The 25,844-nt window shown below is 52.1% G+C and overlaps 1 protein-coding gene across 3 annotated transcripts in view; it reads left to right on the top strand.

The window, feature by feature from the left end:
* Positions 1-25,844, top strand: part of PRICKLE2 (prickle planar cell polarity protein 2) — a 96,839-nt gene that overhangs the window by 60,691 nt on the left and 10,304 nt on the right. For all 3 annotated transcript variants that reach the window (XM_035337332.1, XM_035337333.1, XM_035337335.1), the window contains 6 exons: positions 7,273-7,456; positions 17,868-17,981; positions 19,318-19,455; positions 19,769-19,972; positions 21,567-21,753; positions 24,089-24,943. In XM_035337332.1, coding sequence (XP_035193223.1) covers positions 7,273-7,456; positions 17,868-17,981; positions 19,318-19,455; positions 19,769-19,972; positions 21,567-21,753; positions 24,089-24,943 — 1,682 coding nt within the window. The remainder of the gene's footprint in view (positions 1-7,272; positions 7,457-17,867; positions 17,982-19,317; positions 19,456-19,768; positions 19,973-21,566; positions 21,754-24,088; positions 24,944-25,844) is intronic.

Genomic DNA, 25,844 nt, shown 5'->3' with positions numbered 1-25,844 from the left:
CATTTTGCCTATCAGTCAGGTTTTTTTCTTTAGGATATGTGGCCTAGGATGTGCTGAAATTGCAAGGTGTCTGCTGCTTCCCCTGGTTTCTGCTTGTCATGCTGCAAATGAGAGAGGGTGAAGTCCCTTTGGCCAGCACAGGCAGCCCCGGGGCACGTCGCAGCTCCTGCTCCAACCTCGCTGACGGCCAAGGACCGCTGCTGGTTGGGGGGAAACTGCAGGAGCTGAAACTGGTGGGTGAAGGGAGAGGGAGGGGGGGGATAAATCCTGCTCATGGAGGGACTGGTGTTACGCACACCTGGGAGGACTGTGAGGATCTGCATGCTGAGCAGAGCTGGGCTGCTCCCTGGCTCGTGGGGAGCTGGTTTTGGATCCAGAGGTAGAGCCTACGTCTTGCTAGAGCCTGAGGTCGGGGGCAGTTTTCTTCCTTCAGTTAAGCAGTGGAAAGAAACCCGTTGAGATACAGCTCTGTGTCGCGTTGGGCTGCAAAGCCGCTGAACGATGTAATTAAAAATCCGACAAGATAACCCGTGGCGTAGGGCAGTGCTGGGCAGCTGGGCAGGGAGCGATGCTGAGCGCAGCCCGGAGTGAGGGCTCGGTCCCTGCCAGGCAGAGCTGAGCTCTGGGGCTGGGCTTGTCCTGCCACAGGGGACACCAAACCCCTCCAGGTGTCCCCAGCCCCCTTCCCGGGGCTCCCTTCCCAAAATCATGAGATTGTCTTAAGGATTGGTTCCCTGCCAGCTTTGGGGTTGTTACTGAGCCTGCTGTGCTCTCTGACCGGGAAACTAACGCCTTGCATTTTGTCTTCTTGACTGGGGGAAAATAGGCGGTTGTTTTCCTTTCTGTATTCTAAGAGCTGGACCTTTAAGGGGAAAAAAAAACAAAACAGATATGTTGAGATGTGAGCCTGAGCTGGCAGGCTGCCTCCGTCGTTTAGGATGTGTCAGAGCAGCCTGTTGGACACCTTCCCTCCTGCAGGCCTGCCTGGCCAGGGATGGGGCTCACGTCTTGCTCTTCTCTCCCTTGCTCGGTCTGCAGCTTGCACCCGATAGCAGGGAGCCCACCCCGTCTAACCTGCGTTATGGGGAAAAAAAGTGCTGCATCCTCTGCAAAATGTCTTGGGAACTCCAAACAGACTTCATCTGAGGTCTGCCGCGTTATTTACACTCCCTAATTGAAGCATCTTATCTTTATGCATTGGATCTATCATGGTCAGTGGCAGGGGCTGCAGCTCACGGGAGCAGCCTGGATCAGGATCAGGAGCGTGCTCAGCACCCCGGGGCTCTCGCTCAGCTCGGGAGGGGACTGGTGTTACTGGAGGGACTTGGGGCACCCCTGGGCTCCATGACCCCCCCACAAAGCACCCCAGCTCCTCCGGTTGGGTGTAGCCACAGGCTGGCACCTGAGCACGGGAAGGTTGGTGTGTTTTAATGCGCCCTGCGGTGCTGCTGAGAGCTCTGGCCATGGTTTTGGATGCAGTCCTGCTTTCTTGCCTGTCTAATAAAGCATAAAGAGAGCCCAGGGGGATTTGGTGGTGGTGGTTTTTCATCCCGGTAGGCTGGGCGCTGTTTAGCCCCAGTTCCTTGGTCTCATCATGGAGGTGCCCAGCTTTGTGTGTTGATGGCTCTTCTCTACCACGTGGCGCTGAAGACGACAGACACCAAAACTGGAGGCAGCTCGGGGCCATGCCCCAGGGGAGCAGGATTTGGGGACAGCAGTGGGGACCCAGAGGCAGATGCTCCACCTGCTGCTTGACCTCACCATGAAGGCAGACCGAGTGGAAAACCATCCTAGGCTGGTTTTGCTCATGTTTTGTTGAAACTGGCAACCCTGGGGATAGTTTTTTTCCTCTTAATGAACAAGAACAAATCCTGCAATGGTAAAGGATTTTTACCAAGTCTTAAAAGTAAAATTAGTCTCCAGCCTGAATCCGAGCATGGACAACATCAGCCAGGAGGGGAGAATTTTTCCAGGGGTGGAAATGGGGTTTGTCATAAAAGTTTCAACACCAGCCCGAGTGCCTTAGCAATTGCTGCTGTTGGCACCACGAAGGTCGGAGGGAAATAAAACAAAGCAATGTGCTGCAAGCCCTTCTGGAGGTGTGCAGCCTGTGCATGCTTGGCTGTCAGCACTGAGATCAGGAGGAGCTGCAGCTATAGGAGTAGTTTGGTTGCTGGATTATTTCTCCCTTCCTTAGATTTGCGGCATTACTGTGCTACCCGCTCTCTTGCTGCTGCCTTACGGTGATCTCTTAAGCCAACTGCTTGATCCAAGCATCCTGGCTCAGGTGAGCTGTCCTTAGAGGCCACCAAGGGCACCTTGTCCTCAGGCTTTGGATTGCTGCTACTGTAAATGCCCATGGCTGTCACCTCTGTTGGCCCCTTGTACCCCAGTTTTGCCAATAAAAGCTTTTTTTAAGCTTCCTTTTCAAGCTCGGTCTCACCAAGTCTTTGCAATTCATTCCTGCTGATAGATGTGTTTGTTTTTCCTGGCTGAAGTGGCCTAGCAGAGTGTAAAGTGGCAGAAACGTTTTGTCCAGAGTGATGCCGCTTCGTAGCTGAGCTCTGTGGGCACCGGGCACCTCTGGGCAGCAGCTGCCTGGGGGTTACATGTGGTGTAAATATGGTGTTGGAGGAGTCGGAGGAGGATGCAGAGCTTCAGCTCCAAGGTGGGGTGCCAGTCAGCGACTCTTCTTTCAGTCTGCCCTGGTGAATTCGTGGGCAGAGCTCTGCCGCCGTGCCTCAGCTTCCCCATCTGTAAAACGGGAGAGCAGTGCCTCACTGGAGGAGAGCTGCAGGCTGCAGGGTGCGTTCGTTTGTCAGTCAGGACAAATGTTTGCCTTGCCCGTGGGATCTGGAGAGATGGGTCTGTGTATGTGGAGCTCTCTCAGGGTGGGAGGATGCCTCATTAGCTCTCAAATGAAGGGAGGAGATAACAGGCAGAGACATTACGAAGCCCTTGTTAAGAGGCTCAGGGGTCACATGAGCTGCCCCAAATCCTCAGCCTCTCCCTTTTCCTGTGAAGCCTTGTGGTTTGGTGACATGCAACTGACCGAAAGGTCTGATTGCAATCAGAACGATGGCTCAATCCTGGGAAAAAAAAAAAAAAAAAAAAAATCACTCTTTGCCACGATGCAAGGGAATCGCCCCATTATTTTTCAGACTTCACATCCGAGCTGAGCAGAGAATTGCTTTTAGAGGGATTCCCAATCTTGCATGCTAATGTGCTCACAAATGCATGCAAATCCTTCGTGACAGCGGAGCGCAGGCGTCTCGTGGCCCGGCTGCGGACAAGGCTCTGTTCCTCACATCGCTCCCTGGTGCAACCCATTTATTTCCATCGCGGAAGAAATGAGTGAGGAACAGAGATAAGCAGCGCGGGTAGATGATAAGAGCTGTTTGCTGAGCTCCTTCTTTGTCCAAGAGGAATTTTAACGTTCCTGCCATAGCTTTAAAATGTCCTAAACTGGGCACTGATTGCTTTGGTGCCGTTTGCTGCGTTATTTGCTGACTGCTGTGTGTAACGAGACAGGTCCTTGTCCCAGAGACCTTGCTGGTCAGTTGGACTCGTGTTGAACCTCATGGATGTGCACCGAGGTTAGAAGTGTGCTTCTGCATCCCAAGCAAGAGGGACCTTGCAGCCAGGTTCTCCACTGGACCTGTTTGGCCCAGTTTTCTTCACATCCCTTTTTGTGTCTGGTTTTGACTGCAGAAAGAAGAGGGCTCAGCTGAGGGCTGGTGGATGCGGTGTGCCCCAGCAGTGTTTGGGGAGGTAACGGGACGGGCTGGAAGCCTCCCCGGTGCCAGGAGCACCACACCAGGCAGCCGTCGCAAAATCAAACATCCATCTTGTGACTTCACCCGATGAATTGCTGACCCTGAGTACAACAAATTTTTCAATCTGTTCAAAAGCCGGTGCTGCTTCGTGCCATGTGCAGTCAGTTCGAGGCGGGCCTCTCTCCAGCTCCATCTGAAACCAGGAGATGTCGTTTTCTCCCAGTTTTCTCCCCTCCCTCCCTCCCGGCTGCAGGGCTGTCCCACGCGCAGCTCCACGCAGAGCAGATGTGCCAGGGTGCTCCGCAGCCCGTGCCTCCCTCAGCACGGTCCCTCTCTTCTTTGCTCTTGGTTGGCAGCTCCTGGATTTGCTCTCCATGCCTGAGGCTGGCAGCGCTGTCAGCTCTCCCTGCAGCATCACTGGCCTTCCCTTTGCTGGTTCTGAGCTCTGGAGCCAGGTGAGGTTCTGGGATGCTCCCAGCTTCCAGTAACAGCACCACAATCTCTGTCCCTTGCTGGGCACCTCTGTTATTTCTGGGGCAGGACTTCCCCACAAGGGGCTCGCAGATCCTTTCTGCTTTCTCAGGAGCTATCACGAGAGCAGGACGGAAGGGCTCAGGAATGAAGATGGGATTTCCAGAGAGCGATTGGCCTCATGCTTTCATCAAACAACCACCACCCAACCAACAGAAAACACCCGCCTGCTCTCACCCCAAGCAGCACCGGGCTCCTTGGCTGACGCTGCGAGCCGAGCTGGGGAGCAGCAGCCGTTCCAGACAAGGTGGTGGTGTTCAGCTGAGGCTGGTGGCTGGCCAAGTCGAGGGTTCGTCCCTGTGCAGGACGTGCAGCTCAGCACCCTGTATAAGGAAAGGCATGCAGCACGCGGGGCAGCGCTGAGCTGCTCCGGGCTCGGATGCTCGTCCTGTGGCCGCAGCAATGCCTAATGTGGTAGAGGGAGCTGCAGGGCGGGCTGGTGGCCCCATGTGTCCCCAAAACCCATCAGCTCAGCACCAGGGCATCAGCAGCAGCAGCAGCATCTTATTGCTCTGGTCACTATTCGCTCGATCGAGCACCGGCGTTATCTCACATAGCGCCCTCCTGCTTTGAGTTGTGGTTGGGGATATTGCTTTTGCAGTTTCATCTCACGTTTGAAATGTACATTTTTATATTAAGTTTTTACTCTGGGGAATTATTTTTAATTATAGGGAGCTGGAAGATGATCAAGTAAAGTTGAATAAGTGAGACCTATGTGAAGAAGTCATGGAAACCATATCATAGGAGTAGAAAGATACTCTTAGGACGCTGGGTATTGTTCCCATGAAACAGCATATCCTAACATAAAGAAAATACTTGTAATTAAAACTGTTAATCTTTGTTTTTTAACGAGGGGAAAGGAGGAGTACTGAACATCTCCAGGGCGAGATCTTGAAGTTTGTACAGTTTACCCAGGGAGCCTGCAGAAACCCCAGGTCTGGAGATGCTCAATTTTTAACAGTGCAAAGTTTTTACAGAGCCTGTTGTCCTGGCGTGGGGACATCACCGACGGGCTCCGTGTGTCCTTCTCATCCTCTGCTCTCCTGATCCTCCCGTGCCTGCTGGCACGTAGCGCATCCCGGCGGCAGCGGGGCAGAAGCTGCCTGCGCTCAGCCTCCCTCCCCGTGCCGTTTTCTCCACCCTGCCACCTGATACCACAATTTCTCTCATTAGCTCTCCGAGCACACGCTGCTGGGCTGTCTCCCTTTGAAGCCCGTGATTGATGTCCTGAAAATTAAATTTGGCAAAGGAGCCCTAAACTCCGTTAGGATAACTGCCCAAGTCGCAAACCCCGAATCCGAGGCTCTGGAGCTATTAATTATTTTTAACATCTTGTTGCGTATTGAGCTCCTTCTAATCGTGTTGTGAAATGAGATGGAAACGGCTAAGAAACCAGCAGCTTTGCTGTGGCAGAGAGCCTTTCCACAGTAGCCGATTAATTAAAGTATTTGCATGAAATTGTGCCGTGATTATTTTTTAAGGTAACGGCCGGAGGCGATGCCGAGACTCTCTGGCTGGACGCAAACCAGACACTCGGGGTGCGTTTGGGGCTGTGTGTACGTTAGATCTGATGAAAGGCAGGAAATGGGAAAATCTGGCAAATCTCCCTGGCTTGACTGAACGGAGCCTCTTGACTTTTGCTAGAGTGCATTTTTTGTGCTGTAACGGCCAAGTGGAAATTTAGACTCAAAGCTGGAGCTGAGCACTGGTATGCTTTGCTGCCTTTGCGCGGTGGTTAAAAAGAAGGAAAGGTGTTTGAAAATTAAAGCCCCTGATGTTTAACTGTTCCTGCCCTCCAATTTTCTTTGGAGGGCAAAGAAATGGTAGCAGAGAGAGCTGCAGTGGCTGCAGTAACTTCTCTCCTGCTTTTTGTCTGTTACCTTACTATTTCTGAAATGTGGGCCTCATTCCCCCTTCTGCTGCCCACGTGAAGTGACACCCAGTTCCTCAGAAGCCAACAGCGTTTGATTAGCTCAAATTAATTCAGAACCCTGCGCGGTTACTTTAAAATAGATAACATTGACCCACATTGTGGAAGAGCATTGTATTTGCAGAAATAGAAAGCAATTTATCGGCACTCTAACCCCAGTCTGGGGGCATGGGGAGTGTTTTCAGCCTGGTTTGTCCTTCGTTATCACCCCTGGTGAATGGCTGGGGTGTTCTAGCAGCAGAGCAGCTGGATACTTGGGTCCATGCCCATGAAAAAGTCTCCTCTGGACCACCAGCTGCAAGAACACACGCTTAAAAGAGACGTTAAGTAGTAGTAGTTGCACTGAGTTAAGCTGATGTGTGTTAAATGGCAGCCTTTTGGTTGCTCTCTCTGCACTTCTTATTGTAATAAATTATAATATTGCACGTGTCCTGGGCAGCGTGCAAGCTGACGTGCCGCTGAGCTGAGGCGTGTGCCATCGAGCTGGGCCGTTAGCATCCCGCTGGCGTGCGACTGCAGCTTGTGTCGCCTCCCTTAATTTAATTTAGCTGTATATGTTCAGACTATAATCAATTTTTATGCTACTTTAATAAGCAAATTTATGCTATCAGCATGCTAAAAGGACTTGTCATTCACAGCTTCCCCATCAGTCCACCATTTTATGCATTAGCCAAGTGCTTGGCTGTCCTAATTTTGGTAAGTGCTCCGCAATTACCGCCCGGTCCGTGCCAGGCGGGCGCGTGGCCCCTGGAAATGCTCTCTGCAGAGCAGCAAAGGGACGAGCAATTACATGGCCCCAAATGTCTGACAGTCTGACTCAGCTGAATTGCCAAGTGTTGTTATTAGCAAATACGGACTTTTTATTTCCTGCGTGCAAGAGAGACAAATGCTTTGTTAGAAAATGCCTGAGCATAAAAAAAAGTGGCTGAGCTCAGTAGCTGCGGGCCAGCGGCTGGCAGGGATCTCGGCTGTTTCCCGTTTGCAGTGCAGCTCACCGGGGGACCTCTTCTTTTTTGCTCTCTCTTCTCCTTGCAGGAAGATTTGCCTTCACTGTAAGTGCTCCCAGGAAGAGCACATCGTGACAGTTATGCCTTTGGAGATGGAGAAGACCGTCACCAAGCTCATGTTCGACTTCCAGAGGAATTCCACCTCCGACGACGACTCGGGCTGTGCCCTGGAGGAATATGCGTGGGTGCCCCCCGGCCTGAAACCCGAGCAGGTAACTGTAACACAGAGGTGCCGAAATATATCATGGGAATCTGCTCTTTGGAAATAATTGCCCTGATTTTTTAGGGGAGCAAGCACTTGGCTGCGTGCGGTCCTGTTTCTGCATGTGCTGTAGAAACTTCCAGAGGCAGGTCTGGTCTGAACGCACAAATGTAATGACGTCGGGATGCGGTCCTCATGGGACTTGGATTTTTCTGTGTCTGTAGGCATAACTGGCAACTGAAAGGGGGGAAACAAAATACTTTCAGGATGGATTTTGCTGTGGTTGTGGCAAGGAACAGGTATAGACATGCATATTACTGTTTCATGGGGAAGAAGTGGTGGGACACCAGTATGCCTGGGGCAGCTGGCACACATTTCCACTCTCCTGGGCCACCATGCCCCTGCAGTAAGCCCAGGACAGACAGAAAAAGCTAGCAGGTCACTCTAAAATCGGGCAAGAAGTTTAGCTTACTGAAAATAATCTCTCCAATGAAGTTTGAGTATCTCTGTGTAGGAATTTAACAGGACGGATTAGACCTCAGCATGCTGTCTGTGTGGAAAGTGCACTGATTTCTGCTCCTTGCAGCTTACATGATTCGTTTAGTTTTTATGCTGATCTTTTACATGTTCAACCCAGAACTTAATTTGCAGTGGGGACTACAAAATGAGCTTAGCCTTGATAATTGCTATGGCAATCATTTTAAACCATGTAAGGAGGCTAGGAGAGGGTGGACGGCTTTCATTCTTATTGTTACAGTTACTGTCTTTAAATCCTGTGTTTTCCTGAGATTTATTCAAAGGGCTTAGGCATTTCCTGAAATATTTTGGCACCACCCACAGGCTGTAAATATCTATCTGTCTGATTAGAGAAAATCCAGTTGTTTGGGTTTCTTTTTTTTTTCCCCTCTTGTCTTTACAAGCCTGGCTTAGCGCTTGCTTTCAGCTCCGCAGCACCATTTGGTGCCAACCAGCCGTGGCAGTCAGGCAGCAGCCTTGTCTTCTGTCCCCTTCCCTGTGGTGGAGGCTCCCTGGGAGCCTCCCAGGAGGTGCCAGGTTGGGTGCATGGGCAGGTTCAGGTGGTCCTGGAGTAGCTCTGCCTGTCCCTCATGCTGAGGGGACATGAACCAGGTGGGTTTCAGAAGTCTCCTTGCAGGACCATACCTAAGCTGGAGCCTCCTGCTCTCAGCATTGCCCTGTGTCCAGTGGCTTCTGGAGCCCACAATGGCCCATCTTGCTGTAGCTTTGGGTAGAAATACAGCTATTTAGCAACAGGCAACGCCTGACCAAATAGACCTGTAATCTGATGATTGCAGCATGCCATGGGCAGCAATTGAGACCCATCTCCAGCACAGTGGTGATATGTCCCAGTAGATGTGGATGCTTTTTTGATCCCTGAGGTGATATTTATTTCCCTTCAGGGAGTCTGGGATGCTCAGGAGAAAAAAAGTCCATTAGTTCTAGCAGTAGGTACTGACGTCTGATGCGTTGCCCAAGTTAATGTATTTTTAGGTTCTTCCAGCACCTGTTTCTTTCAGAGGTCACTGTGCTCCTCGATACAAACACGAGCTTTCTAACTACGCTTCTCTATCTGTGTTGCTGGGTCTTTCAGCAGATTTACCACTTCAGGCCTGTCTCTGATCACCATGGAGATAGATGAAGAGCAGCCAAAAGCAGAGCCTAAGACAGGCACTGAAATCCTTCCAGCATAGCTCATCCACCAGCCCTTTGGGGTTCTCACCTCTAAGGAGACAAAAGCAAGGTTTGACTGCAGAAGAGCCGCAAAGGGTCACGCATTGTCCTTGCGTGGAGAGCAGCACCCTGAGCTTCTCCTGTAGGTAGTGGTGGTGGTGCTAACATGGAGAGCAGCACCCCAAGCTTCTCCTGTAGATAACAGTGGTGCTGGAGGTGCCCCAGGGCGTCGGAGGGGTTGGCCTCCTGCACCGCCTGGCACGGTGCGGTGAGCAGGAACCTCTGCAGTGACTTGCTGGAGCTGTACAAGGCTGCAGACAGACATGTGGCTTTCTGCTTGATGAGTCAAGCGTGCGTACGTGATGCAAAGCCTCTCGAAGGCTGGTGTCTGAAGCCTGCAGCTGCCATCAAGCAGCTGGTGGTGGGCCCGGCTGCAGGATGAGTACACTGCTGTCAGGCTGGGGTGAAAATACATATTTGCAGTCAATTAATTTTTCTCTGCCTTCCATTGCCTTGCTGTCGTATTTCTCTGACATGAAACAGATGAAATGAAACAACTTTTTCTGCAATATTCTACTTTATTAAAATCTCCACGCAGCATATGAGCTGGGGAGGTAAGTAGTCCCCTGAAAGACTAATGCAGTTTTCTTATTATAGTTGGACGACAGCCTTCCTACCTCGCTGTTCTTGGGAGACAGTGTTCACGTCTCACTCAGCGCAGCAATTTACAGGGTTTCAGTGGGGGAAGTTGGCCAACAAACATGACATCGGTTTTTGGCAGTTTCAGTAGGTCATTTCAGAATTTGGAGAGTCCCTTCTATCTGTAGCTTAAAATATTTATTAAATATAATCCAAAGGGGAATCAACCCAAGCATGCAAGGTCTTGCTGGATTCCTGGGCACTAATTCAGGAGTGATCAGCTGGTCCGTGGTACGTGGCAGCTGTGTGAAAATCGTGTTGATTACTTAATGCCCATTACTGAACAGAAAAAAGGCATTGGTCAAGTCAGATCCAGCTGTTGGATCATGATCCAGCTGTTGCACTGAAGAGCAGAGCTGCAAGTTATCCCTTTTATTACAGCTGATCAGCACGCAGGACTACAAAGTGCCTTACACAAGTCATGATATATTTCTAAGCATATTTGTAACAGGGATAAAGATAGTGATATAAACATGTTAAAATGCAACTGGTAAGGTATTGTAAAAATTCATCTGGAAAATGGGCAAAAAAATACAAAACCTATGCTTAAGAAAGAAATTTAAACTGGAAGGAGATTGGAAATGTTACTGTGTTGTGGAGCCCAGAAGAGCTTGGTTTGCTCAGCCTCCCCAGTCGAAAGGCTGCTATCACTCCCTATGTATTACAGGAGGAAGAGCAGTTATTCAAGCTAAAACTTTGGCACACGAACATAGATATAAACTGGCTCTGAATGCATTCAGGCAGGAAATTGGAAGAGGTTTCAAACCATCAGAGGTGTTAGGCTCAGCGGCATCCTGCCAACAGGGAAGGCGGAGGGTAAAAACCCAAGAGTGAGCTCCATAAATTACAATGTGTTCAGAAAATGTGGTTTCTTGCAATAGCAGTTGGCTACCCAGGGTGGCCGGGAGGTGGTTGTGAGCTCTCATCCCACCTGCATCAGGACCCCGATGAAAAATCGTCTCGTGGTAGAGGAGGGAGCTCTCTTCTGGAAGACGCTGACGCAGATGGGAGAAATACGGCTGTACGAAGGGAGAAACAGAAGCTTGAGGTTTGAAGAATTTCTTCGTTTTGCCTGCCTGCAGTTCCCTGGTCAGATCAAGTGTGAAAGTCTTGAAATTGGCAGGCAGCAATAGAAACCCATCCCAGTGACCCCAAGATGGGCCTGGCTGTGAGGCCTGCGAGGGCGGCTGCAGGAGCCGGCGTGTCTGCTGGGGCTGGTGGCCCACGAGCTGGGCCTTCCTCACGCTGACACCCAGTCTGGGGCAGATGCTTGAAAATAAACACTTCTCTAATGTGTTTTTCACATTTTTTAGGCAAGGCATGCGCAACTACATGTGAATGCGCAGCCTTGAATTCCTCGGGCCTGTGGTTTGGAGAAATCCAAAGAGGTTATAATGTGCCAACTTGAATTTCTGGATACAAGGGATTTTTGAGGATTTCTGTCTTTATTGTGTCTCCATAATAGGAGCAGCTGGCTACGGGCACAGATTTCAAATGGAACAAAAGATGTGCCTTGCCTTAGCTGTGGTGTGGCTTCCCGTATGGCTCCAACACGCCAACATTCAAGACCCTCGTATGTGCCATAAGAACTTAATTCCCTCTTGCTGACGGCACAGTTTGTCGAATCAAATTCCCTAAAAGTTAAGAAAATCTCATCTGTGCTAATATTAGCAGCATTATGATTCAGGGGGCCATTTTCTTCTAAGGCAGCCACTGGGAGATAGGATCTCCAGAGCTTTGCAGTGCAGTGTGAGACCGTAGGTGTCAGGGGAATTTATTCAGGGGCTAACGTACGTGTTGATTCCTGTTCTGGAGCTTTGCAAGGCCTATAGCACGTACCTGAGTTACAAAACCTCCAAGCTCTATGAGTTGCTGTTCAGGTTGCAAACCTGTAGTGGATACGCGTTTACACCTTACCTAAAAATACCAAGTTTTACCACCTCAGTGGTAAAAGAAAGACAGTTATCTGGGCCGTTTATCTCTGGGGGACATGTGCCTCACTTGTGCCTATGTATCACGATCAAGTGGATTTTACCTTCTCACCCTTTCTTGTCCTGGAGCTTTATACCAGCGTATAATTACAGTTTGTACTTGCTACAGCATTATTTTAGTATGCTATCCCTCAACTTAAAAATAAAAGAGCATTTTAAGTAGCATACCCAGAGGAATTATCAGCTGCAATCAATGCAGCAGATGATCCTTATAACTGCTGGTGCACCAAGAGACGCGGTGGTGTGGGAGCGGGGCTGCTGGTCAGCACGTAGCAGCCAAAAGACCACCATCAAAAGCTTCTGAAAGCACTGCTTCTGGCTGTTTAATCCAATTTCCATTTTTGCTTAGAAAAAGGGAAATCATGGCATGCGCTTTCACAAGTCTAAAACTTGTGGATGTACGTCCTTGATTCAAATGTTCTTCTTTAATGCCAGCAGGAAGCAATGTCTCTGCAGGATCTTTTATAGACCAAGAACTGCTCCAAAAGCCTGACAGAAATTGATGTCATTCTCAACAAGAAACCAAGGAACAGCAACACTCAAACGGATCCGCTGCCATTAGCCGTGGGAGAGAAGCTCACAGAGAGCTGCAAAGTGTGCCAGAACAAACAGAATTTATGGGAATTGTTTCTCTTTGTTCTCTGCCTTTGTCCCTATGACTCTGGAGTGGGTTTGCAAGAGCAAACCCACAGCGGCAGGCGCGGGGACAGCACGGCGGGATGCTGGGCCACCTGGCGCTGCGGATGGTCTTTGCTGTCAGCACGCAGGCACGATCACGGATTTGGGGAGTGATGAAGATCTCCTTCCACCTGAGGCTTTTGTGTGCTTTTCCCAACACCTCTCTTCATTTGTGGTGCTTATCAGCTGCCAGCACAATTTCCAGTCCTGGAGACACAGGTCTGTACACTCTCCCTGGGGGTTCCTCTATTATAAGAGGCAATAGGTAGTTTTAAGCATACAGAGATTCCTCTTAATGGTTTGTGTCCCAGCAGCAGTTCCCTGTTTGCAGAGTAGGTTGCTTGTGAGCACAGGAGGAAGATGGAGAGCAGCCTTTCTGCCCTGGTCATCCCGTGGGGTGCCTGGCTGTCCCGGGACGTGCCCGGCTGCATCCCCACGCCAGCCCCAGCCACCTGCAGTGCTCGCTCTCCGCTTTGTTTCAGAGCACCCGGCCTCACTGCGAGGATTGTTTTGCTCCCAGAAATAAGTAAGTGGTTTGTATCCTGACAGCCACAGAAAAGGAGGACATGCCAGGTTTGGGCCAAGCGGAACCTGTTTTCTAGCTGTACGCGTCCGCGATCCGTAGAGCTCTTTTGTGAGGGCGGTGTGCAAGCACTTGCAAAATTTTGCAGATGCTTTCAGAGAGTTATTTATGTGTGGTTTGTTTGTTTGGTTTTTTTCTACCTTGTTTTTCCATGGCAGACCAGCAGGAAGGTAGAAATATTGAAGACATCAGCTTCGTTCCTTTGTAACTTTCAGGTGCTTGGTGTAAAAGATCATTTAATGTCTCGGTGCTGTTAAAAACCCACACTGGGCAGGAGCGGGCGGGCAGGCGGCACAGCGCCGCTCGCTCAGGCCAGCACAGGCTTGTTGGAGCTGCCTGATGCCTTCTCCCCACTTCACCAGAGTTCATCACATCTCCCCAAATCTCCCACGGCCCTGCAGACCCCACCAGGGTCACCCTTTGGGGACACGTCCCGGTGCTCTGTTGCACTCAGGCTGCTGCATCCTGCCCTCGCAGGGCTGGTTTTGTCAGAGCCAGGCGGGACAGCCCTGCTGGCTGTGCCGGAGCTGCTGTGGCTCAGCAACTCAGCACCTGTACGGAGCGTGCCAGGACACCTCATGCTCCTTTGTGGTCCATCCAGAGGTACAGTCATGCTGAACAGCCCTGCTGGGTGGGTGCTCGGGGTAGGGGTGTTGTAAGAGAGGTGTGTTCTTGTTGGTGACTGTGGTGTTCGCATCCTGAGCGTGCGCTGCCAAGGGTCTGTGCCCAGTGCTGCTTCCCAACAATTCACAGAATAAAAATGTGATCCCTGCTCCCCCCTTCCCTTTAATTCATTATCAAAGAAATCCTTCGTCAATGGCTTACGTTCACAGGTTGCTTGCAATTTTTCCTTCCTGAAGAAGGTGCAGTGGGGTTTGCCCACGAGGGTGCTTGGGCGTGTTCTGTCTTTGGCGAGGAGCCTGTGGGACCGCTGGCAGGAGCCGCAGTCATGCCTGCGTTTAGCAGGGCCGGGGTAGGTTTCTAAACTGCAAAAGTTAAACTGGAAACACACCCCAAACCTAGGAAGGCCGCAGAACACAAAGGCATTTGTAAACTAATGTAATTACTTTCCTCAATGCCTTTGAATAAAGCTGGCTCCACTTTAAAGGCTTTTCCCTGCCTTCGTTTTACACTATGTTCTTTCCTTTCTCCTGGTTTTTTTCTTGGGCCCCCCCCCCCCCCCCCTTCTTTTTAGCTTCAAGGAGCTGTTTACTTCCAAAATGTGTATCAGGATTTGTTAGCCGTGCCTTCATTAAAACACAGGGCACTCAGATCTTTTTATTATTATTATTATTGTTTGAAGATGAGGATAACACCTCAGGATGGGGAGGATGGGTGGGAAGGTGAGCAACTGATGTGCCCAGACTCTCACGGCATGGAGCATGTCTAAGCACTCATGGGACAACCAAGACCTCCCCGCAGCAGGAGGGGGCTCACCCTGCACCCTGCCACCCCATCCCAATGGCATCTGGAGCCTCTGACCCACTCTGAAGTTTTATTTTGACTTGGTCTGATGTTTTCCAGATTCCTCCAGGGTTTCTCCCATCCAGATGTGAGCAGAGGGGCGAGCGAGGAAGCCTAGGAGGAAATCTAGCCGGGCCCCTCACATGGTTGGCTTGTTTTAATGCTGCTTGTGAGGATAATCATGGACAAAATAGGCCTGTTGCAAGGGGAAATAGCAGGAAGTTGAGCTGCTGTGCTGTACAGCGCAAGTATTTAATAACAAAGCAGTTGGATACCGCGCGACTTAAAAGGGATATGTTATCCATCCTGAGTCATCGCCCCGTGCTGTTGTCCTTATCTGGGTGCAGCTCGTGTTGCAGAGCCCCCGAGGTCAGCGAAGAGCCATCCGCTGATTCCTGGGGGGTCTGGATGGGGCCCTCTGGCCGCGGTGGCTCCGAGGGCCTGTGTGTGCTCTGAACCAGCACTGATGGAGCAGCAGTTACTTTCATGGAAAATACTGACCTTTTGTACAAAAGCAAAGTGCAGACGGAGCAGTTTTAGTTTTCCAGTGAGTTAACATTTTCTGCAGGCCTTTCTCTCTGTAAAGCCAGATTTATCTGAAAATCCCCCCTCTCCTTTATTTTTCCCTATTCTTGAGCATCACAACCGGGCTGTGCTAGCCCAACCGCTGGCTGCTCGCTCCAGGACCCTGGCAACTTGTGGCCCTGTCCCATGGATCGGGGACGTCCCAGGAGGCAATAAATGAGAGGTTTTGTTGGCAGGAGCCTGGATTATTGTCACCCAGCATCTGCACCAGCCACGTGCCCGCAGTCCCAGCCAGCAGCCGCGGGGCTTGTTTGCCGTCCGTGGCCCCAGGACCAGCAGCCACCTCCTCTGCAGCCCCTCCGTGAGCAGAAGGTCCCACTGGCTGATGCGGATCCAAAGCAAACTTTTCGGGTTATTCCGGGCAACGAAACGCAGGTTGGAGCCTGTTGTATTTATTTTGTTTTGCTTTTCAAACCAAATCGCCCATCCCTGCCGAGCTATGTTGATGGTGCGATGGGAGCCAGTTCCCGCAGACCTGATGGGATTAAATGGAAAACTTCCCAGCGGAAGCAGGAAAGGAGCCGTGCACACACACAGCGCCGTGCCGGGCTGCAGGGAGGCAGCTCCTGGCCGCTTGGGCTGCCGAGGAGAAAAAAAAACAACACACATCCCTGCTTTTTTTCGCCTAGGGTGCGCGTCTTACAGCTCATTACTGTAGGGACCAGAGCAGCCTGATGCAATTTGGCAGCTCTTCAAAAAGAAGTCGGTTCTGGTCTCCGCCAGCTTCAAGGACTCAACGGGGGAAAAGAACTTTGTCATGAGGAAAACAAACAAAGCCAGCGACCTGAGCAGCTCATCCACCCGCACGTGGGAAACTTGGCCCAGAGAAGGCAGCAGGCCTTTGGGGTGCCCAGGACGGCCCAGCGGGGAAAGCTGGAGCCTGGCAGCCAGACAAAAGACATGGCAGGGGGGACATCACCAGCAGATTTTCAGCTGCGAGCTTTGCTATGGACTAGGTGCATGAACTTGGGCAGCCCGTTTCACATGGTTATGCCCCAAATAGTGCTCTGCAGTGGATGTATTTGCTCCCTCGCGTAGCGTGCCATAAGAATGTAAGTGTTTTTAATGTGCTTTGATGTCCCTGGATGAAGGATGTGCTATAAATGCAAAGTAAGTGTTCTAATGTACGTAGTTTGTTCCCCTTTTAACATAACAAAGTACTTAGCAGCCGTTCTTGCTTTGAGGGTTTCCATAGCTGGTGGGTCTGTTTCTGCTCTGCGTTAGCAAAGCAAATTCCAGGGTTTGCAGTGGCACATGCTCATTGTGTTCCTCAGCTTCAGGACATGAGCATTTTCTTGTCAGCATTGCAGAGTTATGGGTGGAAATCTGCTAAAAATCTCATTTTTCATAAAATCCAATGAAGGGCCAGTTGTATCTAAGTGTTGGTTCAGAGAAGAACCGTAAAATGGAGCTGCTGAGAGGAAGAACAATTGCAAACACTGCTGCAACTCTGCCTGCAGGTAGCTCTGAATGAGAACAGAGACAGCTGAATGCGGAGTAATTATTCCAGAATAGTGCTGGGTTTGGACATACAGCCTAGAATAAAAATGAACAAAGCCTGCCAGCCCGTGGGTGAGCTCTCCTGCCGGCCCTGTCCCTCTCGGTGACCGGCTGTAGCTTGTACATCCCGCAGATGCTGTGTGGTTGTGCAGGCAGAGGAACAGCCTTCTCTGGGGCAGCCCAGCCCAGGTGGTGCTGCCCAGGTCAAAGCCCAAACCGTGCCGGTAGCACAAAAGCTCACGCAAAGCCACTGCAAAGCGTTGGGAAAAGCGCTGTGAAATCTGCCAGCAGTGCAGATGCTCTGAAATGAATTTCTGCAGAGGAAACGTATCAGGGGATTCATCCAGCGTGGCAAAGCAGAAAGCTGCAAGTGCTGGGAAAGCAGTTTGTGTCTCTCTAGCCGAGTGCAGATTTAAGGAAGGCATCCATCCCCCTGCTCCTGCCCAAGCATCCCAAGGTGTCCGAGGCTGCGCAGACCCCTGATCCCAGCCGAGCAGTGAGAGCTTTCCCTTACCTTCACATTCTCCTGGTTCCTCCAAGCCCCTGAATGCCCCCATGGCTGCTTTGGAGCTGATCCTGAGCCAGGGAGCCGCATCCCGGCCCTAGAGTGCACGTCCCAGGTGTGGCAGCCGGAGCAGAGGCGCTGGAGTTCAGGGCGTGCTTCCTCTCCGGGCTGCCACCAGGCTCTTCCTGCACCGGGGCACGCCGTGCCCCACCATGCTGCATTTGCAGTAATTGATCTTAATTACGCACTCCGAGACGAAAGAGAAGAGGAAAAAATAAAAATAAAATAAATAAATGAAAGCAAGTCTTCCAACAGATTTTATCTGCTGTTTATTTCCACAAATTGCAGCAGAAAAGGCCTGGAGGGTTTTGATGGAGGTGGAGGCTGAGATAGCCGGCAACACGGAGGCTGCCGGGGCGCAGCCTTTTTAACCTCCCCTGCCGAGGCAGGTGCCGACACATCCCCGCAGCCGGCGAAACATGCTAACGCTATGGAGGCTGACGGAGCAAACGGTAACGAGCCGCTGGGGCTGCCACCCTTCCCGAGCCCTCTTTTGAGAAAAAAAAAACAAAAAAAAAAAAAAAGGAAAAATGAAGCAACACACGGCTGCCCCGCTTGAGATGATGAGAAATAACCAGCACATTTGGTGGCTCGGGGGCGGCTGCTTCGTGCACGGGGGCACGGCTCGGCCAGGAGTGTCACCACGGTCCCCTCTGTTGCTCCCTAGGTGCACCAGTACTACAGCTGCCTCCCAGAAGACAAGGTCCCCTACGTCAACAGCCCAGGAGAAAAATCTCGCATCAAGCAGCTTTTGCACCAGCTGCCGCCACATGACAATGAGGTGAGAGGCCGAGGGGGGTGAGTGTCCTCGCGGGGACAGCGTGACGGTGGCGGGGTGGCAGGAGGGGACGGGATGCTCCTCCTGGGGTTCCTCTCGTTGGAGGCATGGCTGGACTTCTCGGCAGCTCTTTCTGCTCTTTGGGGGGCATTTACTTGGAGTTCAGTGATGTTGCTGCTTAAACAGACATGTTTGCTACCTGGTGGGATTCCGTTTAGGTTGGGAGTTGTTTGTTTTTAAAAGTTTCAGCTTTCTTTTTTAAAATGAGCTTTCTTCACGCCTCTGACACAAAAGAGCTTTCTCAGCCCGTGGAGGCCAAAGCCATGCTGAAGCCCTTCCCAAGCACTGCTTCCAGCTCACGAGCGCAAGCAGCGAGGAGGTGTTTGGCTCTCGAGTGTGAGCAGGGAGCCTGTGAGCCTGGGAAGTCAGGGTTTGAGTCAACACCAGCAGAGCAAACACACCTCGGTGCCTCTAGCAAGAGGCAGGCGAGAAGGCTCTGGTCTCTGACGTGCTCCTCCATCAGTGACATCATTGGCTTCTGGTAGCCCGCAAAATTTCCCAGCGTAAACAACAACAACAACAAAAAACGTTTTTCGTGCTTCTTTTGAAGAATCCGCTCTGGGAAATGCAGGCAGGGAGCTTGTTGCATCTAGGTCAGACGTTAACGAGTTTGCCCACGCGTGGCCGGGTGCCACGGGAGCACGGTGGCGCTGCCGGCACGGAGGGGAGCTGCAGGCAGCGGGCAGGGGCTTCGCCTGCACCCTCGGGCCCCAACCTGCCCGCTTGCCTTCCCTGGCAGACACGGAAACCCACGGCCTCCCGCAGCTGGAAGACGTCAGAATAAACACGGAGCTTGTGCTGCTTCCCTGCCCCTTGGCAGGTTTTGCCGCCGGTTCCCCCCCCTGCTCGGTTTTGCCCCTCTGCAAAGTTGCTGTGGGCTCACGTGAGGGACCCTGCTCGTGTTCTCAGCTGACATCTGGTTAGCCAAGAGCTAGGTCTGTGGGGTTAAAATACCCAGAGAAACCTCACGGTTCTATAAGCTTCGGGGAAATTGCAACATTCATTGTTTATATCCTTTTATTTTACTTACTGCCTTCCAAGGAGGTTTTGCAAACACACAAACTTTGCCCTACATTGGAATATTAGTCGTAGGTCCTGAACAGCTGGCACGCCATCATTTACGTAGGGAACATGGGCTGTGCTCGAGAAACGCCGACAAGGTTTTGGATTCCTGCTGAAATCCCACCTCTGGAGGTAGCTCTGTGTTTTCTCGCATTCCTTAGCGAGGCTTGCAGAGGGACCGCGGCTCGGAACACCGAGCGTCGCTGCTGTTTTCTAGGTCCGCTACTGCAATTCGCTGGATGAGGAGGAGAAGAGAGAGCTCAAACTCTTCAGCAATCAGAGGAAGAGGGAAAACCTAGGGAGAGGCAACGTCCGGCCGTTCCCTGTAACCATGACGGGAGCCATCTGTGAGCAGGTGGGTAGCGGCCGCCGGAGCAGTGTGAGCAGGGTGGGTTCCCAGTAACCAAAGCTGGGGTCGGCCAGGTATGTGCCACGGGTACCCTGTGGTTCTGGGGGACCAGAGCAGTTGCTTTGGCTAATCCCAAAGCTCCTGGCCTCATATGGGGGGAGCTGCTGGGATCCTGGGGGTGAAAAGGGATGGGGAGAGACCAAAAAAGGGGATCTTTCCTTGAGCAGTGAATCTTGTGCCACTTCTGCAAAAGCAGCTCATTAGGGATGGGCGGCAGCAGGCTCACCGGCCCCATGTCACACCCTGGTTTTCCTGACAGTGCGGTGGGCAGATCAACGGCGGGGACATGGCTGTCTTCGCCTCGCGAGCTGGGCATGGTGTTTGCTGGCACCCTCCTTGCTTCATCTGCAGCGTCTGCAACGAGCTGCTGGTCGACCTGATCTACTTCTACCAGGACGGCAAGATTTACTGTGGCAGGCACCATGCTGAGTGCCTCAAGCCCCGGTGCGCAGCATGCGACGAGGTAAGACCTTGTTAAAATCCCAGCTGCCCACCTCTGTACTGTGTTTTTCTAAGGTGTGAAGTTTTTTCTTGAGTGCTTCTTGAAAATAAAATAGACCAAAGGGTCCCACCCAACCCCAAAATCCCACTACTGCGCACCGAAATATGCACCCTGGTACGGACACTGCCCATGGGGATGGCACAAACACATATTTTCCCCCTGTGCACATGGGGAGCACACAAAAAATGTGATGCCTTGGCTTTGCCAAGGGTTCATACAAGCTTTTCCTGGGGTTTCCAGTTGGCATCCTGGGGTTACTGTGGGATTTTCAGCTGAAGACTGCCCGAGGCTGTTATGGGACAGGTCCTCACTTACGCAGACGCATCCGGGGAGGGCTTTCCGTGAGCGTTTCCAGTAACAACACACCCACCCGTGCTGCGTAATTTTAGCCTGGTTGTGTGTGTGCCGTTCCTTCCTTCTCCTCTCTTCGCCCCAGAAGAAGCCTCTGGTAGGATGAGTGTTGTGTTTCTTACAAGTAGTGGTGTTTGAGTGCACGCCGAGCTGAAACTGGCTTTCAGAGAGGAGATTAAAGGGATGTAGGAAGCTGAACAAATGGAATACAAAACGAATATAGAAAACCGTGCAGAGTTGACTCTGAACATTTCTCAAGTGTCAATCTCTGTTTAAAAGGCTGGTGAAGGAAATTGTTCTGGCTTTTAAAGTTATGAAAACCATAGTGTGGAAAACCATATGTACTATAAAATAGCAAGTCCCATCTATGCAAGCGTATAATAGTAAAAATCCAGGGCTATGTGTGCTTCAAATATAAAGAACATTGACGTATGTATCCAATTAAATTTGTAATGTTACCAGTGAAAAAACAACTCCTAACCATGCAACTGGCCCCGTTTCCTCATGGTTTAGGCTGGGTAATTTTTTTTCATGTACTTTTTATCCTTGCAAATTCTCATACAAGGCCTTCATTCAACTTCTTCTTTCACACACGCTTCTTCCCCTGAAGCATGCAAGAAAGAAGCTCGGAAACAGGAAAGCTTTTGGTGCAAGCAGGTGGCAGCCATGGTAGGTGTGATGGTGAGGAGCCAGGTTGCGACTTCTTCCCGTCCCTCCAGAGGCTTGCCACTTTTCATTGTCCTTTTGATCATGCTTTGTATTCAGGCCCCTGTCTGAGAGATGGGTAGATGTGTTTTAATAAGTGGCTGTTCTGTTCTTCAAAAGTCCCCCGGATCGATAGGTTGTATATAAGTGTGTTTATTACCCCGATCGACCCCTTCTGCTGATGGATGTGCTTACGAGCACCGCCAGGACACGTTGCTGCGAGCTGGGTGTTAACACTTTCTGGTCTGTGCGCTGACACCCTGCTGACATATTTGCACTGTGACAGGAGGCTGCCTTGGGTGCTGTTCCCTAGGATCCGATGGGTGCACCTGCCTGCAGCCAAACCTAGGGTGCTCCCCGCAGGAGAGTGTTTAGCTGTAAAATTCAGAGGTGAGCACAGGGACACACAGCCAAATCACGCAGGCAGGAGACGCAAAGACCGGGGCCCACATCCCAAATCCCTTCTCTGACTTAACTCTTCTCCACCTTTGTTTCCCAGATCATTTTTGCCGACGAGTGCACCGAGGCCGAAGGGCGGCACTGGCATATGAAGCACTTCTGCTGCTTCGAGTGTGAGACCGTGCTGGGGGGGCAGAGGTACATCATGAAGGACGGCCGGCCCTACTGCTGCAGCTGCTTTGAGTCCCTCTACGCCGAGTACTGTGACACCTGCGCCCAGCACATTGGTACGTGCTCACTCCGGGACGGGCTTGCATCCCTCTTCGTGGCAGGAGGGCTGTCAGCAGCCCTGGAAGCTGTTGGAACCAGTGAGAGCTTCCTCTAGCCGAACTGAATGAGTGCTTCTTTCTTTTAAAACTCGTTTTCCTGTCAGCAGCCTGGCTCTTTGAATTGCAGCTTCTGCCCAGCCGAGCTTGCTGAAGGCTCGCACGAGTTAATGAGCTACTGATGGGAAAGATGGTTGCTCATTAGGCATCATTAATGTTTGTGTTTGCTGTTTTTAATTAACCCACAGATAGATGTTCTCAGACAGAAAGAAGTGATGGATCAGAGTTGACCTGCCTTTCTAGAACAGGGAGATGGGGTGATTTAGGGTGCGTTTTACGCTGGGGCTAGCTGTCACCCCACTACACGGCTGCGGGGCAGCAAGCCGGGCTGTCACAGCCTTGCTCTCCATCCTCACTCTGCCACTTGGCTGAGCATTTGCTTGCAGTTGGAAGCACGGCACGGGGTGGCCCTTTGTCTGTCTGTGGAGGTGAGCTCACGTGTCTGCGCAGCGCTCGAATCATTCACGGGCTGCAGGAGAGAAAAAAAACATTTTGCTCTTGTGCGGTGGCCAGATGGCACGGGGGAAGACACGGGGCTTCAACAAAACACTTGGAGGACGTTTTTGCTGCAACCTATAGCACATCTTTCCCGAAAGCTCAGCTGTGGAGCAGCAAAGAAGCAGCTGTTATGCCTCTCACGCTCCCTTCCCTCGTGCTTCCCCCATCTGCTGCCTGTTTTCCCCTCCATCCCCTTCACCGGCTCCACCGCGGTGCCCTGCATGGACCGAGCCCAGCTAGTTTGCATCCCCTTCCCCATGGCAGACGTGCTTTCATTCTGCCAGGCCTTGATAGAAGAAAAGTGCCTGTAGCAGGTAAATGTGACAGCTGATTACCTGGTGTGGGCATGGGCTGAGCTCTCACCTTAGCCAGGGCTGGCATGGTGGATCAGTGCTGAGCCTGCTCACTGCCAGGTTTTCCCTCTGGTTCCCATTTTGCTGCGTATCTGCACGTATCTAGTAATGAGGGACTGCAGCCATTTTGCTGCAACTTGCTCTCAGTAGTTGCTAGCTGTTGTGCTTAGCAGCCACATACATTAGAGTAAGGCGTGTGCTTGGAAGGGCTGGGTTGTTTGGTAGAGCTACTGAGCACGGAAGCTGTGCCCCTGTCTCTGAGAGGTGGCTTTGGATCATGGAGAAAGGAGCTGATAAAACCCACCCGCTGTCTTTTCTGTCTACCAGGGCGCTTTATATAAAGGCATTTTGCTTGTTATAGGGGGAGGGGAAAAAAAACAGCTAGGCTAAAGCAAATTTAGCTTGGGGTAAAATGGACTGTGAATGTGCTGTTTGGAAATCTCCTGAGGGCACTGGGCCCTTCCAACAGCCAGGCTGCAGCCTGTGTGCAAGCACGAGCTGTGCACACGTGCAGCATGGCTCGCTGCTGCCCTGGCCAGCCTGCGCCCTGTGCAGCAGTTTCTCAGGTAACGGGGGCTTTTACCAAGGACGGCAGCTTAAACAGGCGGATAAATGCTATAATTGAAGCCTCGGGAGCTCTGCTCATGGCTTTGACTGAGCGCTGCGTCTATACCAGTAAATGTGCTGCAGCGGCTCTGGCCGGTGCCTGCAGCCAGCCCCGGGGTGTCGCTGGCTGGGGACAGGCTCTTTGTCAGCCCCCAGTGCATTCATTCCTTACCCCAAGGGGCTTGGCAGGGGCAAGCCAGGAAATTTGGCTGGGGGAAAGGCAAGGGGACGCGCTCAGATCCCCTGGGCAGGCTCTTTCCTTTCCGATCTGGGGAAGGGGCCCCAGCAGCCAGAATAAAGTCGGGCTGGGAAGGCGGTCAGGAGCAGAGCAGCGAGGGGCAGGGATGTGATCTGTTCTGTTACGTAGTTACCGAGGCAGCACAGATCCCTCTTTATGGTTTGGTTGGAGGCTTTTTGTTTTTTTAAATAGGCAGCGTATTATTGCTTTGGCTTCAAGGACTTTATGGAGAACTCGCATTCCTGTGCTTTATGATCGGAAATATCCCCGTTTAATGTGAAATAGCTTGAGGCTCGACTCCGCTGCCTTTCCCAGCGCTGAGTAACTCCCTAGCAGAGGCCTGCAACCTGCAAAGAATTAGGAACGGGTGTAACTCCACATGCGGGAGAAACCCCTCCGAAGGGTGTGTGAGAGCGAGCGTGGGTATAGGTGCTGCTGGCGCCGGAGGGCCGCTCAGCCTGCCTGAGTGCTGCGCTCTGTGGTGAGCACACCAGGCCTTGGGAAGGGCACAGGGCTGACTTTTCATCTGGTTCCCCCCAAGGTATCGACCAGGGCCAGATGACGTACGACGGCCAGCACTGGCACGCCACCGAGACCTGCTTCTGCTGCGCGCAGTGCAAGAAGTCCCTCCTGGGCCGGCCCTTCCTGCCCAAGCAGGGGCAGATCTTCTGCTCCAGGGCCTGCAGCGTCGGCGACGACCCCAACGGCTCCGACTCCTCCGACTCGGCCTTCCAGAGCGCGCGGGCCAAGGAGTCCCGCCGCAGCGCCAAGATCGGCAAGAACAAGGGGAAGGCGGAGGAGGGCGCGCTGAGCCAGCTGCAGGTCACCTCCAGCCGCCTCTCCGCCGACGTGGACCCGCTCTCGCTGCAGATGGACTTGCTGAGCCTGGCCAGCCAGACGCCGAGCCTCAACAGGGAGCACGTGTGGCGGAGCAGGGACGAGCTCTACCACTATGGGAGTAAAATGGAGCAGGGGCAGTCCCAAAGCCCTCTGCAGCTCCTCAGCCAATGCAATATCAGGACTTCCTACAACCCCAGCCAGGTCCCAGGCTCTCAGCCAGATTTATGGGGGAAGCACTTCAGCAACCCGAAGAGGAGCTCCTCGCTGGCGATGAAGGGGCACGGCGGCAGCTTCATCCAGGACTGCAGAGAGGACTACTATTCGGGGCGGCTTCGCTCGCAGGAGAGCTACAGCGACATGTCCAACCAGAGCTTCCCCGAGACCAGAGGAAGCCTCAAAGTCCCCAAGTACGAAGAGGAGGAGGAAGGTGGGATGCCGACGCCGCAGTGCCGCACCCGGCATCCCATCAACGCCCTGAAGTTCACGGAGGACCTGACGCCCACCGAGCAGACTCCTCGCGGCTCCATGGAGTCCCTGGCGCTTTCAAACGCCACAGGTACGTCACCGCCAGCACCCCGGGCTCCTGTCCTCATCCGTGTGATGGGACCCATGTGCTGGGTCACCATGGCAGGTGTCCTCCATATCTCCTCCCCCTGAAGCAGGCCTGGGGACCTGCAAAGTGCTTGGTCACCCTGGGCTGAGACACATGGGGGTGAGCTCGTTATAGCCTGTTATTGTAATTAATGTGGGGTGCAAGTGTTCCTGTCCCTCTCCCGTTGCTCTCAGCCACCAGACGTGCTGGCACTGGTGTGGGTGGTGGGTGGCAGCCTGGGGACATCACGGGGGGCCACCGACCGCCTGCCCGGCTCCCGGTGTGCATGGCAGCCCCGTCTCACTTGGTCTGCTTGTTTAGCAAATGCAGCTCTTTATAGCTGGTTGGCCTTTCTGCATAGCTCAAAACAAATGTTTTCAAGCTCTTTAATCCTCCCTTTTGTGCAGAGGGAGGAAAAATCAAGGCCAACTGCTAAAGCAGAGACAGATCCTAGCATTCAGCGCTTTGAGGACTGCTGTCAGCTGCCGTTGTGGGCTAAAAATATTTTTAAATGCTTTGAAACAGGCCCAGTTTTGCAACCCCTTTTGCTTGTTAGGCAGCCATCAAGCTCGCGGCTAGTTAAGACAAATTCCTCCTCATTTCTATGGAGCTCTCTTTCTCCTCTTCCAGTACTGTTGCGACTGCAGGAAAAAGCCAGGCAAGATGCTTTTCCCATCTCACATGAGTGTCGAGCCCTTTTCTCCCCAGTACATCCCAATCCCAAACCAGACATGGCTGGCATTTGCTTCGGACTCCCTAAGCAGCAAACTTCTCAGAAAAGAAAATACCAAGCCCGGTTTGCTTGCCAGAGATGCTGGCTTGCTCCTTCTTCACCACTCCCCCGGCATGTTTCCGTTCCAGCCAA

This window comes from Oxyura jamaicensis, chromosome 12, assembly GCF_011077185.1.
Source record: "Oxyura jamaicensis isolate SHBP4307 breed ruddy duck chromosome 12, BPBGC_Ojam_1.0, whole genome shotgun sequence".
In the NCBI taxonomy this organism is placed as follows: domain Eukaryota; kingdom Metazoa; phylum Chordata; class Aves; order Anseriformes; family Anatidae; genus Oxyura; species Oxyura jamaicensis.
Note: the sequence above shows the minus strand (reverse complement) of the source record. Positions and strands in the feature narration are given on the sequence as shown.